This window comes from Pyxicephalus adspersus, chromosome 8 (assembly GCF_032062135.1).
Source record: "Pyxicephalus adspersus chromosome 8, UCB_Pads_2.0, whole genome shotgun sequence".
NCBI lineage: Eukaryota > Metazoa > Chordata > Amphibia > Anura > Pyxicephalidae > Pyxicephalus > Pyxicephalus adspersus.
The window spans coordinates 48,949,745-48,969,305 of NC_092865.1; the positions used below are offsets into that span (position 1 = coordinate 48,949,745).

The 19,561-nt window shown below is 39.6% G+C and overlaps 1 protein-coding gene across 2 annotated transcripts in view; it reads left to right on the top strand.

Annotated features, from left to right (window-relative positions):
* Nucleotides 1–19,561, top strand: part of GRIP2 (glutamate receptor interacting protein 2) — a 212,701-nt gene that overhangs the window by 113,852 nt on the left and 79,288 nt on the right. The window contains exon 1 of one of the 2 annotated variants that reach the window (XM_072420512.1): nucleotides 545–1,034. The exons of the other annotated variant lie outside the window; for it this stretch is intronic. Within the exon in view, the coding sequence (XP_072276613.1) occupies nucleotides 872–1,034 (163 nt within the window). The 5' untranslated portion in view covers nucleotides 545–871. Of the gene's footprint in view, nucleotides 1–544; nucleotides 1,035–19,561 lie in introns of those variants that run through there. 2 annotated transcript variants of the gene reach the window in all.

Genomic DNA, 19,561 nt, shown 5'->3' on the forward strand with positions numbered 1-19,561 from the left:
GATGGATAGATAGATAGATAGATAGATAGATAGATAGATAGATAGATAGACAGACAGACAGACAGACAGACAGACAGATAGATAGATAGATAGATAGATAGACAGACAGACAGACAGACAGACAGACGGATAGATAGATAGATAGATAGATAGATAGATAGATAGATAGATAGATAGATAGATAGATAGATAGATAGATAAATAGATAGATAGATAGATAGATAGATAGAGCAAGTGATAGATTTTGAATTAATTGATTACTAAAATAGAAATAGATAATTAAATAGTAAAATAGATATTCAGTGTATAGGTTAATTTACAGGACAGACAATTATTTTCTACAATTTTTTCCTTTCCTCCCCTGAAGAGCTGACACTTGACTGCTCTCTTTTATGCAGCATGCATTGCCCCCTCCTTTCCCCCTACATTGTCTCATCTCCCCCATTTCTTTCCAATGCTTCTTGAAGGAGGCTGCCAATGAAGTTTAGCGCTTTGTGAACATTAACGACATGATGTATTTGTTCCACATGTCGCTCTGCCATCCCCGCTGACAATATCTGAGCTTTGAAGGACCGTGAGAGGCAGCTCATTCTTCAGCCTACCGAGAGCTAATAACAGGCTGCCTGAGCACTGACTTCCATCCAACATCTCAAACATTCCTGCAAGAAAAGGCTCTGCCCTCCAGAGTTATTAGCTCCTGTGTAGTAGTAAGTCAGCAGGGAGAGAGAGAGAAACATATCTGCCCACACAGACCTCTAAAGCAGAGAATTCTCTCAACCTTCTTCTGTGTTGGAACACACAGAAGAGACTGACCTCTCTATAGTAGGACCAAGAACTAAGGAGCAGAGAAAAGCCTTTCCCCTGCCAGCTCATGAACAGGGTCAACAAGGTCCTCCGTATTGTCAGGAGACCCTCTCGGAGGAAGAGACGAGAGAACACCAGGGCAGGTGAGGATGAAGAAGATGAAGGGGACCAGGAAAGCCAAGATGACACTTGTGAAGAAAGCTTGTGCAGCCTAAGTCTGTGCGTCAGTGGTAAGTCCTAATGTCCCTTTACTATCTCGTCACCCTGAGGTCATCATCACAAAATGACCCATTTCATTGTTATGGTCAGTGTGTAACTTTACTATTAACTCCTCACTGTATACCAACTACTGTTTGTCTTCCTTGGGGTCTTCACCCACCAATTTCCTGGGCAATGGTTTAAGTAATTTTAATATTATAAAAATGTAAATATTATATATATACTTGATATCCTGTCACACTGGAAATGTGCAATACAAGTCTAAAAACTTTGCTCATTCAAAGGAAAAAACTGTTTTGTTGCCCATGAATTTTATTAAAAGAGATTGAGAGGAGCTTTATTGACTGTAGCATTTATTGCATGGTTACAAACAGAAGCTTATTATGCAACTCCATTGCAAGGAAATACACCATTGAAATCCATTTGTGCCAAATTTCATGTTTGGTTTTTCAATTGCTCTTTTTTCTGGAAAGAAAAGTTTAAAAAAAAACACTTCAAGGCTTGGGATTTTTCTGTAAACGTCACCAGCTAAAAGTTTTAAAATGAAAAAATATAAATCGTTCCTGACATATTCTTTTGTAATCTTTCGGAATGTTTTACTAAGACAATTTGAAGTGCAGTGATCTGTAAAGGGTAGTAACACTTTGCAACCAAAATCTTCACTGGCAGCAGCTGGGTTGCAATATTCTGTTCACTTTGTTTTATGTTAAATTAAAAAAAAACATTCTCTTTCTGTATAAATAACAACCACAGGCATCAGGATCAACTATAACAACTACCTAAAGGTATTTGCTGTATATCCTCAGCAAAGCAGGTTGTAAGGCTAAGCATACATGACCCAATAATAGCAGGGGTTGCAACCAATTTGAGGATTGCCTAAGACAGACTGTGTAAAAGAGTAGAAGCGAACATTTCCGATGTTTTCCAAAATGTGCATTTTTTGGTGCCGCGAAGTAATACAGCCGTTTTTTTCTAAAAAAATGAACAACATTTTCAGTGTTTGTGCAGTGTTAACAGCAGTTGTTTGAATGTTTAATCTAATGAAGATTGTACAAAGATTGTACAGATGTAAAGTTGATGAGATTATAAGTCATGGGACAGGGTCATGTACAGGGACAGTACATCTAGTACACCTTGTGCCAATTTCGTACTCAACTGACCAATTCAATCCATATTCCAATTGGTAACTGATCAGTCAAAAGACCAAGAATGGATGTAAAGGATTCCAATACATGAGATATATTAATATTATTACAGTATTCATATATATCCAACATATCACGCAGCGCTGTACATTAAAAAGGGTTTGCAAATGACAGACAGACACAGACAGTGACACAGACAGTGACACAGAAAGAGGGGAGGACTCTGCCCCAAAGAGCTCACAATCTAAGAGGTCTTATATGATAGCAAACATATGATAGCAATGTTGCTGACTTTGCTTTATGTTCATTTCAGATCCAATCATTTAATTGGATTTAAACCTATACTTTTAACCTCTATACTGTTAACAGTTTGGCTCTTTGATCTCAGGTTTGTAAAGAGTTACCATTTTGGGAATACTGATTAGATTTCGTTCAGTTGTTTGTAACAGCGGGAAATATCCCAACCTATTATTATGAATCTAGTTCATGCTGAATGATATGTGTAAAACATTCAGGTTCAAAAAAAAAAAACCTTTTTGTTAGTGACTGACATATGTGAAATTGCCTGTAAACGTTTTACTTTGCCTGAACACAATCTCTAACCCTTAAGCTGCACATTTCCAAAGCATTATAGCAGGCGTAATGGTTAAATACATGCGTGTGTAATAAAAACAGATCGTAAGCCTACATAAAAAAGCGAGATGTACTCCAGAGATGCCTCTTCTACATCCCCCTGATAGCGGAGTTCAGGGCATCTTGGAAGATACTGTATAACCGGTATCAGTGCTGCAGTCACTGGGGAAATAAGTTGCAAATATTTTGTGATGTGGGTCTCGCGGCTGGGAATAGTTTTACTGCCATTAAACACATAATGCTTGGAAACCATAACTTGCAAACTGCCGCAGCCTCATTTTCAACCACAGGCAAGCTTATTCAGACAGACAAATAGCAATAGAAAAATAGAGTGGCCCCTCACAACCAAGTTCACTATCCAGGGGATTCAGTAACTTAGGTTACAGCATCAACATGTTTTTTGCAATGCTTTAATAAATGTTCCTTATCCTAATTATTGGTAGCTTACTTCTGAAAATTCCAGTTAGCTGGCTCTCGTATTGATAATCTCGCTTTAAGTCACTGTCACACTGGGACAGAAATAGTGTGTTAGGACTGCAGAACATCCCAGTTTTCTTACACGGAGGAACCTGAATTGCTCTAAGGTGCTCAGTGCTTACTTCCTCAACAGAAGTTCAAGGCAGTGATCTTAAGCCCCTTTGATCCAAACATCACATGACCACATTCATTGGACTACTTGTTTTATTGTCCTTAGCCCCAACTACATAAAGTGTACATGTGTGCATGTGTGCCCCTTGTTATAGAGACTCAGAGTCTTGGGAGTTGGGTGACATTGGAGGAGGAGCAAGGAAATGGCTTTATGGGCTCAGATGGCTTGTCTGCATGTGTCCGTGCTCCCACAGTTAGGAGGTCTGGCTGTAGTCAGGATGTCAGGAGCAAGAATGGTGGTGTCTATGGAGCAAGGGTGGCTACAACAAAGCTTCATAGAACCCTGATTAGCAGTGTAGCCACTCACAGCATTATAAAGATAAGCATGCATGGCAGAAACATTTGTGAAGGTTTTTCTGGTTCAGACATGCTCAGCTGGAACGATTGTATGACCTCTGACCACCTTCCATGAAAAAAGCAGAGAGCACCAAATGTGGTCAAGATATTGCACAGAAAGTGTAGTTTTTTGTATTTTATCATGGACAGCTGTTTTGAGTCCATTTTAATCCACACCATCCTCATTAGTATGTTATAGCTAAGCCTACTGGCAGAGTAAGCTAAACTGCAATTAGAAAAGGAATTGAGATGACTTCATGTTTTCAGCTATGAACTGAGAATTGATTGCTGCACAATGCCTTCAGCCATAGAGATGAAGCCTTGACAGGAACGTGTTAATACGTGAATGCCCCTAGCCTAGCCATAGGTTTGGTTTAGTCCAGGTGAACTGAATTGCCTGTTTAGCTACTACTTCTTAAGATCTTAACACATCTTGCCTTTAGAAATTACAGAAAAGTTTTCACCTAGACCGGATTTCATGCTTTAGTAAGCCTGATCACGAAGTAATGAACTTTGCTCATCTTCTATGTTGGGAAGTGGCCCTTACTGGATTTGTTCCAAGAGCCCCCTGGGCAGCTGAAGGTAAAGTAGATCATTAATCAGTGCGGCGGATGGTACTTCCTCACCTGCCTGAGCACCACGAGTCTGTTCCGCACACTTGTCCCTTGCAGCCACGTCCATCAGAAAGTGAAGAGTGCTTCCTCTAAGGAAAAAAAAGAATGGCTTTCATCTCTATTATTTTAACCTAGCATTTTCTTTTTCTCATAAATTTTAATGAGGGTTTTTTTCTCTTTATTGCGCTCCTAGTTTTCCCTTCCTCCCAAATCTCCCCTCCTGTGGCCTTTAAAGGAAGAGAGTAATTACCATGCTGCTTTTCCGTATTTTGGAGCTGAAAGAACAAATTGAGTGAAAGCAAAGAACAGTACGAGAGGCAGGAGGAAAAAGCAGAGACTGAGCACCTGTCTGGATGTGTTGGCTTCAGAGTAGCAAAGCCAGTGCTCTCAGAGCAGCTGAGTTATCCTGCTGAGTGAATGGTTAAAGGAAAATCAAGAGCAATATGTTATATCAGGCATTGCAGAAGTGCCTAAAGAGATCCTGTCCTAGTGTAAGATTACAACAGCAATGACATATGTACTTGGAACTTGGTTCTGTAGTGCATACTTTCTATGGGCCTGATTTATTAAAGCTCTCCAAGGCTGAAAGGATACACTTTTATCAGTGAAGCTGGGTGATCATGCAAACCTGTAATAGATTTCTTCAAAGTCATTTGCTATTTGATGGATGCTATTTTGAATCCTGGACCAGATCAATTCCAGGTTTGCTGTGTCACCCAACTTCACTGATGAAAGTGTATCCTCTCCAGCCTTGGAGAGCCTTATTAAATCAGGCTTCTTGTATTCAATGATTCTAGGACCCTTTTATTATTAATTTGTATTTATTTAGCGCCAACATAATATATGCACCACTTCACAAAGTGCATATTCATGTCACCAGCTGTCCCTCAAAGCGGCTCAAAATCTAATGTCACTACCATAATCATATGTCATACGGTCAATTTGGGGGGAAGACAATTAACCTAACCACATGTTTTTGGAATGTGCTTGTAAACCGGAGTACCCGGAGGAAACACACAAAAACACAGGGAGAACATGCAAACTTCATGTAGATAGTGTCCTGGCCAAAATTTGAAGCCCAGTGCAAAGGCCAGAATGCTAACCACTGAGCCACTATGCCACTTTCTTTCATTTCTGTGTCCTTGTGGAGCCCGGTGGATCCCAACTTCAAACTGTTCTAAGGCCTCCTGCATATTTGTAATATGAGATTAGCCCTCAATTAAACCAATTCAATCTCATTCAGCTTCTAAATGCCAGAGCCTCCACTGCCATTTGACATACAGAAAAGTCAAGGTCTGTGTTCATCAAAAGCAAAGGGTTCTGCAGTGACAAGGAGTCTGGTTTGATGGAAAACATATGTAAGAAAAAGAAGGACTTAATAAATTAGCACAGGGTTCAATGTAAAGCACTGGGGAATATTGAGGGGTATGTGTAGAATTTTGGGGAAGGAGCCAGCCAATTAGAACTTTTCCTAAATTCTGATAGTCTCCTTCAGTTGATCTTGCATAATCAGTACTCATGCAGAATTGTTAGTCCAACATCGACCTAAGAAATGGACATACTTTAGCTGCTCTTTCAGGGAACAAGATGGGGGTATTTATACTAAAAATCTTATTTAATTTTCTATTAAATCATTTGGGTATTTGAAATCATCTGGAAATCTAGATTTATATTATGAACTCTAGAATACACACACACACATTATCCCTTCAGGGTTTCACATGTCCTTATAAACCTGCGCAATGTGAGATGGCTTGCAGGAGATCTAGTACGCTGCTTGTGCCATAGCTTTGATGTGAAGGATACAGCTTTCAAGGCCAAATCTGTCACATGTGAAGACAGATCACAGTGTTGTAGAACAAATTGAAATAATCACTTTTGCTTTTTACATTTATGCTGCCAAGTACTCAGAAGCAGCTATGGTACATCTAACATTATTACACATTCTGAACAGACATTGTGGAGAAGTTAATCCTCAAAGTTGTGTTCCTAATCCTCGAACAACAATTTTCTAAGGCAAGCAGAATGTTGTCGGCCTGCCAGTTCTCTAATATAAACACACAGCAGGTATTTCTGAGTTGTTAGAAACCATTAATGCTCAGTGCACATTTTGAGCTAGAATGACGTACGACAATAAGTGCTTTTTACAGGTGACAGTTTCAGAAAATCACTGTAGAGGCAAGCAGCTCTCTACCAAGCAACCTGTTCTGTTTTAAAGAGATGGGAGAATAAGAAGGACATCCTGCTGCATTGTTATACAGTAATATACCTATAGTAGTGCTGAGCAGACACAATATTTTCTTTCGAGACATCATGAACAATTGTTTCAGGCCACAAGTATCTAGTGTGTGTCTGAATTGTGATATTTGATAGTTTTTGAAAATTAATGTCTTCATTGTTCTTGCAGCTATAGAGGTCAGTAAGGGATGTACATGCTTTAATGCCCATATTCTGGTTACAGGTGCATTCTAAGATTCAGAATCCTATGTGTTCTGCAGAACATGCAAAAAACGAAAGCTAGATTTTCTGACCCCTCCCCACTCAACCCAAATTTTAAATTTACATTTTACCTAGTTATTGTCAAAATTAAAGTGTCTAAAGCCAGAACTTTTTTGTCTTTTCCTGCTGGAAAGATTCATTATTCTCTATTTGTCCTGGTGACGATTATCACCGAACTCAGTAAGTAAGGGGAAATCCATCCTCTTATTTCAGAAACAAGAGCTAGTGGGGAATCTTCCACTGGGGACATGCACTGTTTAAATTAGTTTACATGTTAAATTAGGCAGACATTTTTAATAGGAATCACTGGGTACTTAAAACAATAAAGATGGACATCCTTAACAGCTGGAGCACATCGGGTTCACATAAGTTTGCTGTAGTCACTGTCAATGTACGATGTCCCAATCCTCCCCAGATCTGTCACATTAGTGAGTTATTCCATCACACCTTTCCAAAGGACAAATGTGCCAATATGCCATTTGCAGTAAAAATGTGATTTTCATTTTACTGCCCTCAATCAGAGGTGTTGGTTCCAAAACAATCAGAACTGAAAACATAACATGTTATATATACATATGTATAATAATCTTTGTTTAGGTATTTCATTGGGCTCTAAAATGTCAGCCTAACATACCCCAAATGCAGTATCACTACAAAAATATTTCTTTGGTGTTAAAGTTTCTGAGATGGGAAAGACGGACACCTTTGAGTGATGTAACCTGTTCAAGTAGAGGAAGTGTCCTTGCCACACTCCCAGTCATGGATAAGGTGAGGTAACATAATGTCCCCTTTATATTTTTAACACCTTTGTGAATCAGCAGTTACAATACTAATAGCCCCGTGGAACATATTCTCCTCCCACTGTAACGCAAGCAGGCATGGCATACATACGAGTGACAATGCTGCTCTGAATCCTGGAGCATTGCAGCATTTTTGTCATGCCATCATAGGAAGCTGCACTTCACAGGCATCACCAGGTGTGAGAGATTGCAAAGAATTAGGAAAACTGTATATGCAGATATTTTTTATTGGGAAACTTAAGTTCTGCCTAAAGTTACTCAAAAACTTTTTTTCAGTCTGTGGTTACTTTTGTATATTTATATAATAGTGTTAATACATTAGTATTACCCAACAAAAAGTCCTTTCAGCTACAATGTTTTCCTGCCCATTATTTGGAAAAAAACACAACCTATAAATCCCAGATTCTGTCACTTTATAATGGCCAATAAAAGGTGAATTTAGTGCAGAGAGTGGAAATAAAACAGTGGTGAAAATAAGACAGGATTCTATATACAGACCAAGCGGTGGGAATTATCATATGAACATCATCTTGCCATGGTGATGATGGATCGGTGGCAGCTTTAAGAACCACAACAATAATCAAATCCTGCTGTTTTTCTAGTGGAATGTTCCTCGAGGGACGGGGGCAATTTTACTGTAGCATTTGGCTAAGAGAAAGTAGGGCACCTACAGAGATAGCTGGAGGAGCCGCTGTGATTTATGCAGAGCACTGTGGAAGTAAAGTGAGGGGAACCTGGGAAACATAAAGGTGACAAGAGAGATCTTTCAACCTGTGTGTTAGAAGATTAAAGCAAAGCCCTGTTCTCCTGGAAAACAAGTTTCTGATTTGAAGCTCAGTTGAAGTCTCTGTATGTCTGTAATATAACGCAGGGTTTTTAGTCGCTAGGTGCTGCCGCAAAGGCTAAAATACCCTGTTCTGGTGGCACGTAGGGGAGTCAGACTGCTATTCTTACACACAAGCACTGCCCAGGGTTTTCAGTGACTCAACACACCCCCTCTACACTGCTCCAATCAACAGCACTGCCAAGGGAGTGGGTGCTCTGCTGATTGGAGCAGTGTGGAGAGGGGGTGTGTTGACAGCTGGAGACCCCGCCAAAGGTGAGCAGCAGTCCGACTCCACTTTGTGTTGTTCTATGTTTTGTTGCTCCAAATAACATCTAACAAAATCTTAAAGAATATTAAATTTATTACACAGCCTGACTGGATTACAATATTAAACTTAAAAGGATTCAATTTATTAAAGGTAAATAATGTGGTGGCTGCCATTGCTGCTATTGAAGATGCTGGTTGTCTGCCTGTCACCTGGCTGAGTGTAGAATCAGAAGAACCTCAGTGGGTCTGGTTAGAAAATTTCCTTGTATCAAATATCTGATGGGTTCTTGCGACCTCTAGATGAACACATACACTTATCATTATTGCACTTTTATTCTGTTGGATCATAGATTAATTGCAGTATGTACAAAACAATCAAATTAATATACAGTGAACATATAAAACAGGTGAGATCTATACTGAACATTGATTGAACCAAAGCTGACTCATGTATTGTTAGCATTAAGTGTGGTGCTTGCAATCACTTTCTTTTCATTCAGCTTTTTCCATTTGTTTTTCTGCAAGTAACACACTTCCTTTCCAAGGTTGACAACCTTCAGTAAAAACACATTCCCCCTCTTTCAGGCTGCCATAGTATTTGTGAGCTGCATTGTGTACTACACTTTAGACATGGCATGCATGGTATTGTCAGTTTTGTATTGTACTGTAAAACAAGGACAAGAGGGTGAGAAAAGACTTCCATACATAAAGTGGCTTTTCTTGCTGTAAGTTCAACGTGCTAAAAGGTGAACCAGCTAAGACCAATAATTCCTTTTTTGGAAGCTGGTAGAAAGTTCAAACCCCCAAAGAATTCTCATAGTGACCATTTAGTAGGAAATAATATTGCTTCACATCTGCCTTTAAATTAAAAATTGAAAAATGCCTTTCAACTGGCAATGCAGTTTTCCCTCGAATTCCACAGCAATATTAATCATTAGACACGTTGTAGACGTGCAACAAATTAAACTGCAAATGTCAGATTGCTGTGACTGAATGCTGATAACAAAACAGCAAAAATACTTACTGTATGACCAGCATTTTTATCTTTTGGGAACTCTGATGGTGACATCTGTGATAATAAATGACCAGGTCTGCACAACTGCAACAGCCATTTATATGCATGCATCATTGTGCATTGATGGCAAAAAAAACAGAACTGCATTACTTTTTGACAATTCAGTTCTTTTCAATGTGAAGAACAGTCAAAAATTCTATTGCAATGGGCTGTATAGCAGTTGCCCCTGCTTACATATGTGTTGTCCTAATTTATGTGTTGGGGTGCCATTCAGAATAAGTGGCGGTGCATAAATATAAGGCACATCATTGCACTTCGCAGTAAGCCACAGTAAAATTTGGCTTTAAAGTGCAACCTGAACATTTTTGCAAACAAAATCTAAAGCTGAGCTCCCATCACCAGTACAATATCACACATATCTTGTGTTTGCACCTTTCAAAAATGTTCCTTTAAAGAATGATGAAGACTATTGTCACTGTGAACTGGAAGTCATTGCTGACACATTGGGCCTGATTTATTAAAGCTCTCCAAGACTGAAGAAGATACACTTTCATCAGTGAAGCTTGGTGATCCAGCAAACCTGGAATGGATCTGGTCCGGGGTTGAAAACATTTGCTAACAAATAGCAAATGACTCCAGGTTTGCTGGATCACCCAGCTTTACTGACGAAAGAGTATAATCTGCAGCATTGTGGAGCTTTAATAAATGAGGCCTATTACACTAGAGGGTCATACCATGGGTTTTATTAATACAAATCATTTTTGGAGTCTTAAAAAGTGTCAGATCTATAAAGTAAATGTAATTTTCATAGTTTGCAGAAAGCAAAAGGGCATCTCAAATAAAGCAGAGACACATTCTGCAGGTTTTTCCAACATGGTGATATAAAAAAACTAGTAAAGCAGTGCCATTTCTAAACTCTGAACTCAGACAGCTAAATGACCCATAATCAGCAACTCTACCCCTCTTTATGCAAAATGGGATTCTGTTTTTTCACCTTGGAAGCATCATACTCAAGTCTTACCCATTGTATGAAATCTAATTGGTTGCTTGGTGTGGTTACTGAGCATTATTTTATTTCTTAATGCTGGTGATAAGAGACGTCTTTATGGGTTAAGAGGCTCACCCAGATTGATGGGAAGCTGTGGGCCTGGGCTGGAATGACTTATGGATGACAGCAAGGTAATAGGAAGTAATGACTTCTTCGTGTTACTGCGGTATACGAGACATTGTACTGTCTGTTCAAGTAATCCTAACATATTTCCTCTGGTGATACACAACCTCGCCGCTTTATTCTTCTCTCCATCTTCTCATCTGCTTTTATGTTCTGCTGAATCAATGAAGGATCTCAGCCCTATCCAATATACATCTCGCACTCGTGTATTTTTAACGTTCAAATCAATACCGCCAAGAGGTATCTGCCCCAAATAAAAAAATATGAAAAACGTTTATGTGGCTTGGTGGCTGCCATTGCTTGTTCCTGATTTATTGATGTGTAAATATACATATATCTATATCTTTATATATATATATTATATCTAGGGCATAACATCCATTTTTTTCTAACAACTGTTGTACTTAGGATAGGAAAGGATATGAAATCCATAGTTATATACTTCAAAGAGATACTGTGACCTTGCCCATGCAGGGCATGATGGCAGTGTGTCTGGAAACGGGCCAGCTGACCTCCTTATACACACCTTACCTGGGTTCCTTCGCACCTCCTTGCTGTTCTGCAGCTCGCCATGTCACGTGACAGTTCTCTGGACTAGCCATTGTCTTCTAGGCCTATGCACCATTACAAGGGACCACATCACATGCTCCTCCTTGTAAGGCCAAGGTAACACTGTCTCTTTAGGGTTAGGGGTTTACTTCATATAAGTGTAAAGGTTAGGCTTTAGAAATGTTAAAGGTTGGATGTTAGGGTGTGCCAGACAGCAACTAAAAATGATGGGAATGGGGGGAGGTCACTGAGAGAAATGACTCTCTAAAGGGAGTCATTATTGCCATTCGCTGCCATTAAAAGCGGAAGCTAAAAAAGCACCGTCCTGGTTTTCTCCCTCATCCCTGCACGGTGAAAGCACTGGGCACTGCTATCTTTGTCTGTCCTCTTTCTTATTCTGACTACGTCACTCGATCCCACACTGCTGTAAATAGGAAGAATAGAGTGCCGATCTCACTGCACATGCACATTTTTTTCCCCATGTAGGAAAAATCCCCTTCTGCGCATGCTGATGTTGGGCATGGGCAGAAGGAACAGCCAGAAGCCTCCTGGAATGCATGATGTGGGTCATGTGACATTATTAGTGGAACTGAGAGTATGAAAAGCAAATAAACCTGTTCTCTTTTGGGCTTTCAGATTTTGTCATGAAAGTTGATCCTGATGGAAATGTTATGAGCCTATAGACTCCTTTACTAACTTGTATCAGTAAGCATTGCTCCTAGCTCCTTAGCATGACAACACTTCTCCTTCATCAATACAGTGCAGTGAGTGAATGGTGTCACCCTAGGACAGGACATATGTTAATGACAGCCACCACATCTAAAAAACATTACAATTGTTATGTCCCCTCATTTTGAGAACCCTGCACTCTCTTCTTCAGGGTTAAACTAACAGTAAACAGTTAAACATTCTGTATAATAACAATGCTAACATTGTACTAAGCCTGCAGAATATGAGATCTGTAAATTGCAATATGCAGACAGCAATTAAAAAACAACTTTCAAGTCTGAATAAAAGTTTATCCAATTTCCAAGTGCTTTCAATCTTAAATATTTGGAACATATACTATCCTCATACATAAAAGACTTTAATTTTCAAACTGAGATATTTTGTACTGAGCATGAAAAAAGAAATTTACCTGTGGGTGAAGAAGACACATCTTGCCCCAAATAAAGGATGAGCCAAAACAAGCATGAAACCTGGAAACCTGGAAAGGAAAGTGATATCGAACAGGGAAAAAAAGATGGAGAATATTAGGTGCAATGCTTCAAATACCTAAAAATTCAATTAGTGAATTCAAAGTTGTGCAGTCAGCACTGTTTGGTTCAAGAAATGACAGCAGTCGTCCCTGCTTAAATATTTATTAATCCACTGCGATTTTTACCTGAGATGATCATAATTGGACCCTGATGACAATTATGTGGAGTGGTCATTCTCAATCTTTTTAACATGGGGTAAACCCTTGAAAAAATGTTCAGATCCTCCAGAAAACCCCTTCTTCAATTACTGTATTCACAGCTCACAGTACATTAGTGTGGTGGTCAGTAGGAAGAATTCCTCTTACATTGCTTGTCAGTGGGAAGAATGTCACCCTTACAGATAGCCAAAAAGATCATTGGTGTCACTTAAACTGTAACATAGAAAAGGTAAAAGTTTGATTAGAGTCAACTCTATAATATAGACATGGATGGGAGTTGAAGATGATGGAGGAACATCCCTTGATGTCAGGAATTTGGTGAAAAAAGGACAGAGAGGCTGAGGAAGGGGATCTTGCGAAAGGCAATGGACAATGGCAACATGAAAAAAGTATCAGGCAGAGAAAAGGAGCATGCATGAAAGTCCTAAATTCCTAAACGTTTTCCAATTTACAGTTTTTTTACAGATAAACACCACCCTCTATCACTATAAAAAAGCTGGCAAGGAGGTGACTTTTCCAAGGTTGAGATAATGTCATCAGTCTGCTGTAGGCAAAAGAAAGTATTTCCTCAGTCTTTTCCCTCATCCCTAGTGATCAGACTGCAACATTGTAACTTTGTAGCAAGGTGGGAGGATGATCTTTGTCATCCTTTGGTGAGCATATTCAAAAACTGCACACGCACCTTGAAAGGATTTTTCTACAGTACTCAAATTCAGTGCATCTTTAGTCTTAGGCTACATACACAAGTTAGATTTTTGTAGTTGGAAAGGATCTTTCACAATCCTTTTCAAAGACAAAAGACTGAAAGATGCATGAAGGAGCGCTGTACATACAGCACCATTCTGCTTTATGGAGAGGGGACGGGGGAGAACGAGTGAGCAGCACCCCACTGTGCTCTCTCCCCTGGACTTACTGGTATTACGATCGTTTGTCAGATGAGCGCTGTACACATGGTTCTCGTCCGATACCGGCCCTCAAGAGATAATAGACAAGAGTCACACATCTGACGTGTGTACATAGCCTTAGACTTACAAAATGAATGACACCCATGTAACCTTCAATCCTTAGAATTCTAGATTTTTTTATTTAATCAAACTATTTCTTCATTCCTCTGTGACAGGGAAGACTACAATACATAGACCTCTGGGTTTTGGGTAATAATAGTAATGTTTTCATAAATTTTTAAGGATTTTCCTAATAATTATTTCACATCTATTAGACAAAAAATATAAAAACATTGACATGCACACTTTGTATCTTTTTAACCTCATTACATTGAATCTACACAAAGAAGAATCTTTAAGCCATTTCTGGTGCTGCAGACACTGACAAAGCTTGCTTGGTTCCCGCGGCTTGCAGAGAATACACTTATTTCATCAGTGAAGTGGGCGTTTTGCCGCAGTTAGTGTGGGTGACATAGGAATTGGTAAACTACCTGGTGTCAGAAAATGTTACAGTAATCATCATTGCGAGGAAGCAATCTGCAATCTTCCTGAACAGGGCTGGAAAATTCCCTGGATTGCTTGGAAAAGCAGCACAAGGAGCAGTGAGGGCATGAAAAGGTCGTCTGAAGCATTGGTGTCCTCCGTGAGGAAGGTGGGGGTACAGGGACAAGAGACCACCAACTCTGACCAACAATGCAGAGATTTTATTGGTTGTCACAGCTTGCCTTTAGAAATCTACTCATCCCATGCAGTCACAGGCTAACATCAGACAACCAATAAAAAGTAATAGCAGGAGGTAAAGGTGGTTTAAGAGCTGCTTGAATACTATATCTGAATCTATGAGCTATTATGTCAATTTATTGGGCCCCCAGCCTGTGTAAAACAAAGCGAAAGTGGGTCTGGCTGCACTATTCATCCCCAGAGATTACCCTTGCAGTACTCTGTTTTCACCTCCAGATGTCCTCAGTCTTTCAGATGGAATGATTGCCAGCATCGGTCAACCTGGAAAACTGAGGACACATTGTGAGTGCAGAGCTATATGGGCCCATCCCTCAGTGAGGCATCACCATGTCACCCTGCATTTACAATGTAATGATGCAGAGAGTAGTACTGAGATCACATTATTGCAATATTGAGTACTGCCACCCTATGCAGCAAAGGTATTTTTTGCAAACACTACTCAACTAAGTCCAGCTAAGTCCTCACCTGTGCTTCCTTGGGGTATGATGTCATTATCTGGGGCATTTTTCTGCAGTCAGGAGGACCCCACCACTGCACAGGTAATAGGAGGTGTCCAAATCACCCAGACATTGATGAAGTCAGAATCAAGACTGTGGATAACAAATCATTTTGGTTCCTGGTGCATAAATCTGCCTATTATGGCAGACTGGGCATTTATCCTAGAACTCCAAGTAGCATTAGATATAATCAGGCTGTATTCGCCATAGTTGTTCTGGAATACTTGTATCATCTCATTTGTGTGCTGAGTTTTCCAGCGTGTGCAAAACAGAATACCCACAATTCCCATGGGAAAGCAACTCGTTCATTGGTAAATTTACAGCGCTGTCTCCATAAAAATGCGCAGGAATCAAGTGTGTGTAATAGCCAATATGCAAATCGCCTAATTTACAGGCAATGTTAGGCTTTGGGAAGCCTGTTTTTGCTAAGAAGCAGTAAAATAATTGAGGTATCTCTATATTTATAGCCTGCTTGGGGCTGGTTTTAAAAAGGAAGCTCTGACAGCTCTTAAAAGGCTTTAAATTATGGTAAATGTTGGGAAGAGGAGTGTTAAAATTTTCGATGTTCAGACATGAAGCATAGACAAACTCTGCAATCTTAGTAACTCGTCACCAATAGGGGGGCCTGTAGTGGTCTCCTGCAAAGCATGCATTTCAACAACAAATTTCCAATAGGATTTTATCTGCATTTACTATAATTTTGGGATATTCTTTACCTATAAAACCCCCCTTTTGTACACATCTAAAAGGCCATATACCATCTTAAGTGTGATGCCAGCAGCCCCAGCAGAATAAAAAATGTAACTTAAGTGACACTCAATTATATTCCTCTTTACACCTCAACCAACTGCTACATTAAACGTTATCTACAGAGGAAAGACGGGGACAGATCAGCTCACCCAGCAGAGACAGTATTTGGACACCCCAAGAAGAGGAGGTATTACAGTCAGAAATGGACCAGAATTGGAGGGTTGTTGGTGTACTTGGGAATTTCGGAAGTGTTGATTTTCTAGCTCAAGGTTGTGCTCAGTGGGTGCAAAGGCAGGAACCACACACAGTACTATACCATGACCCTGACACTTCTGGAAATGTTGGATTTTGGCTTCTCTTCATCACAGCAGAGATAAGTACCAAAAAGTCAGTAATAAATATGTTAATATCTTGCAACAGCAATAACAAAAATAAAAATAAAGGAGATATGTGGCCAGAATATTTAGGTTAGATAAAGCAGGTTCCTATTATTATTTCTGGGTTTTGCCTGCACCCTCTTGTCACATAACCAGAGAACCAGGGAATGTATCTCTGCTTCTATACAAATTCACAATTATGGCCATTTAGAAGATAACACTGGCAAAATTTGGCATTTTTCTAGCAGGGGAGCTAGGGCAGATATTGGTTGTGTCTTATTCCTCAAATACAAATATTTTCATATACCACCCAGCATGGGAATGGATGTAGCATTCAGTTCTGTAGCATCCATAATAAGTCTATCAATCCTAACCACAATTACAAATTCCTATACACGTGTGACAATTCATGCATGCTGCACTCTATTCTTCCCCGGCTGTGATTGTAACGAGGCAGAATGAGGGTTAATGACCCCTTGCTATTATCATGAAGAAGCCAAGGAGCAAATAAACATCCTATTAATATTAATGGGGATTTTATTATTTGCTGGACAGGGAAACGAGGATCTGTCATAAGACAGCTGGGAGAGGAAGAGATCTCTGGATCTAGCTGTGCTGCATTTCACACATTCTCTCCTCTCATCTCCTTGCTGGCTCCTCTGTCTCTTTCTCCCTCTTTTCTGTTTCCTTCTGCCTTTTCTGTCTCTTGTTTTCTCTATCTATCTATTTTTGTATCTTCTTTGTCTCCTTTTCATTATCCCTCTATCTCTCATCTGTCTCCTTCTCTGACTCTTCTCTGTCTCTCTTTGTCTGTTCTCTGTCTGTCTCTCACCTCTTTCCTTCTGATACTTCTCTAGCACATTCTGCATCTGTCCCTGCATTACCTGCTTCCTCCATTATTCTGCATACTGTCTCTCCTTTGCCTTTCCCTTTTATTCTCTCTTGTATTCCCTCAATTTACTTCTGGTTATTTCTAACAGCCTCTTCTTTGCGCCAACCCTCTTGCCTCTCTTTTCCTTTATCAATTTCTAATTATATCTCTCTTTTCTCTCTCATTTCTCTTCTCTGTCTCCTCTCCTCTCTCTCATTTCTTTCCTCTTTCCCCTCTTTCTCCTCTCTCTTATTTCTCTTCTTTCTCCTCTTCTCTCTCTTCTCACTCTTCTCTCTCTCCTCTCTCTTTCCTCTTTCTCTGTCTTTCACTTTATTGTATTTATCCTTCCTTCCTTTTCCCCTTTCTAACTTTTCTTCTTTTTTTTTTCCTCCTTTATTCCTAATTGCTATTTATTTTCTCTTATCTTTCCCTTTCTCTCTTTCTCCTCCATCCATTTCCTTTTTTTATACTATTCCTTCTTCTTTTCTATTCTGTAAGTCTTCGCCTTTCTATTCTCTCTTTCTCTTTCGTCTGTACTCTTTTATCCTATTCCCTCTTTTAACTTATTCCTTCCTGTTTCCTCTTTCCTCCTGTCCCTTCTTCATCGTATTCCTTTTACTTCCTATTCGCTTTTCCTTTTATTCCTTTACCTATTTATTATATTCCTACTTTCATACTATTTCTTTATTTGTTGTACTCTTATATCTCTCTTTCATGCTTTGTTCTACTCTAGCTTTATCTCTTTCCCCCCCTTCTGTTCATTTCACTTTTTCTTTTACATTTTTCTCTCTCTCACTTTATCTTTCTCACCTTCATTTTCTCCTCCCCTCTCCTTTCCTCTCCCCCCTCTTTCTCTATCTTTCTCATACATTTTGCTTTTTCCTATTATTTAATATATCGTGAAACTTTAGCATTGTATTACAAATATTCAACTTTGGAGAACAACTGGGCTCAAACACACATTTCTCAATCTTTCTTCATTATTGTTTCTCCATGCTTATTATCTCCCCTGTTTTGTCGTCTCTTTCACCGCCTTCTCTCCCTGCCTTCTTTATTCCTTTTTATCCCATCTGAATATGTGTTGTGGCTGATTGTGGGCACCTCGACTTGCGATCGCCTGCTTGGACACTGGAAGCGAGTGAACACAACGGTGAACGAATGTTCTCTGTTTCACTAAAATGTCGTTTCGGCATCATAAAACAGCTGGTGAAAGGTACGGAATGGTGGGATCACATCTGCAGCTCACGCAGCCTTGACTGTAGTGTGTTAAGGAAGAGAGAAGATTTTTAATTTCAGTTGTATCTGATTTTATATGCAATGCAGGGATGGGGAGTTCGCTGACCCCCAGCTTTGCAGAAACTACAATTCCCAGCATGCTCTACCATTTAGATGAGATGCCAGCTCTTGGAATATCAGATATTACTGTTGGGTGAGCAGACCATTTGCACAATTAGGTGTTTTTTATTTTTTATGCAAGTTATGCAGCACAAATTTTGTGTTGTCACTGCTTGGATAGAGCATTGTCAGTGCCATTGACTAGGTATAATCACCATGGCATTGTTAGACATTGACACAGACATCTGTATAAAGGGGGTACAGGAATGTTGTGGGATTATCAAGAATTATCCCTGTGATGTTGGAATTGTGTGTGTATATTTTTTGCCCTATTTTTTTCATCCTGAGTTCCTCACCAACCTTATTTTACACTTCCTATCAACATTAACTTGCTCCAACATCAATTGAACATCACTGCTGCTCATTGGCTTTCTGATGGTGACTTCGGTGTTCGCACGACCTCTTGTAGTCACCAACAGGGGCACATGGGACAAAGTGACAATGACAGAGCACAACCAGAAGAAGTGCCTAAAAAAAACCCCCTCATGGCAGAATCACTAGATAGTCCCGTAATAAACTGCAAAGGTAAAATTATTTTTGCATGCTTGGAGTGTGGATGGGACTACCTATGGCATAATGTGCCTGATTTATAAAGCTCTACAAGACTGGAGTAGATAGACTTTCATGGACAAGCCTGGATGATCCAGCAAACCTAGAATGGATCTGGTCCAGGATTGAAAACATTTAAAAACTAATAGCAAATGATTTTAAGAAATCCATTCCAGATTTCCTGGATTACCCAGGTTCCCCTGTGGTGGTTTATCAAGTTTTATTAAATCGGGCCCAATATATTGCTGTGATATGTAGCCGTAATTGCAGCAACATTATTGTGAGCAATTTCTTTTGGCATTGATGGGACTGTTCACTGTGTTCACTCATCATGGTGCTGATAACAATCAATATGACAGCTTACACAATAATGAAGTCTGTGGAAAGGGAGGTGGTCTGCAGCCACTTTTTCTGTGTAGCATTAGGTATATTGTATGAAACTCTTAGCATTTTTTTCATTTGCTTTACACTTCATTTACATTGTGTTGTTATAT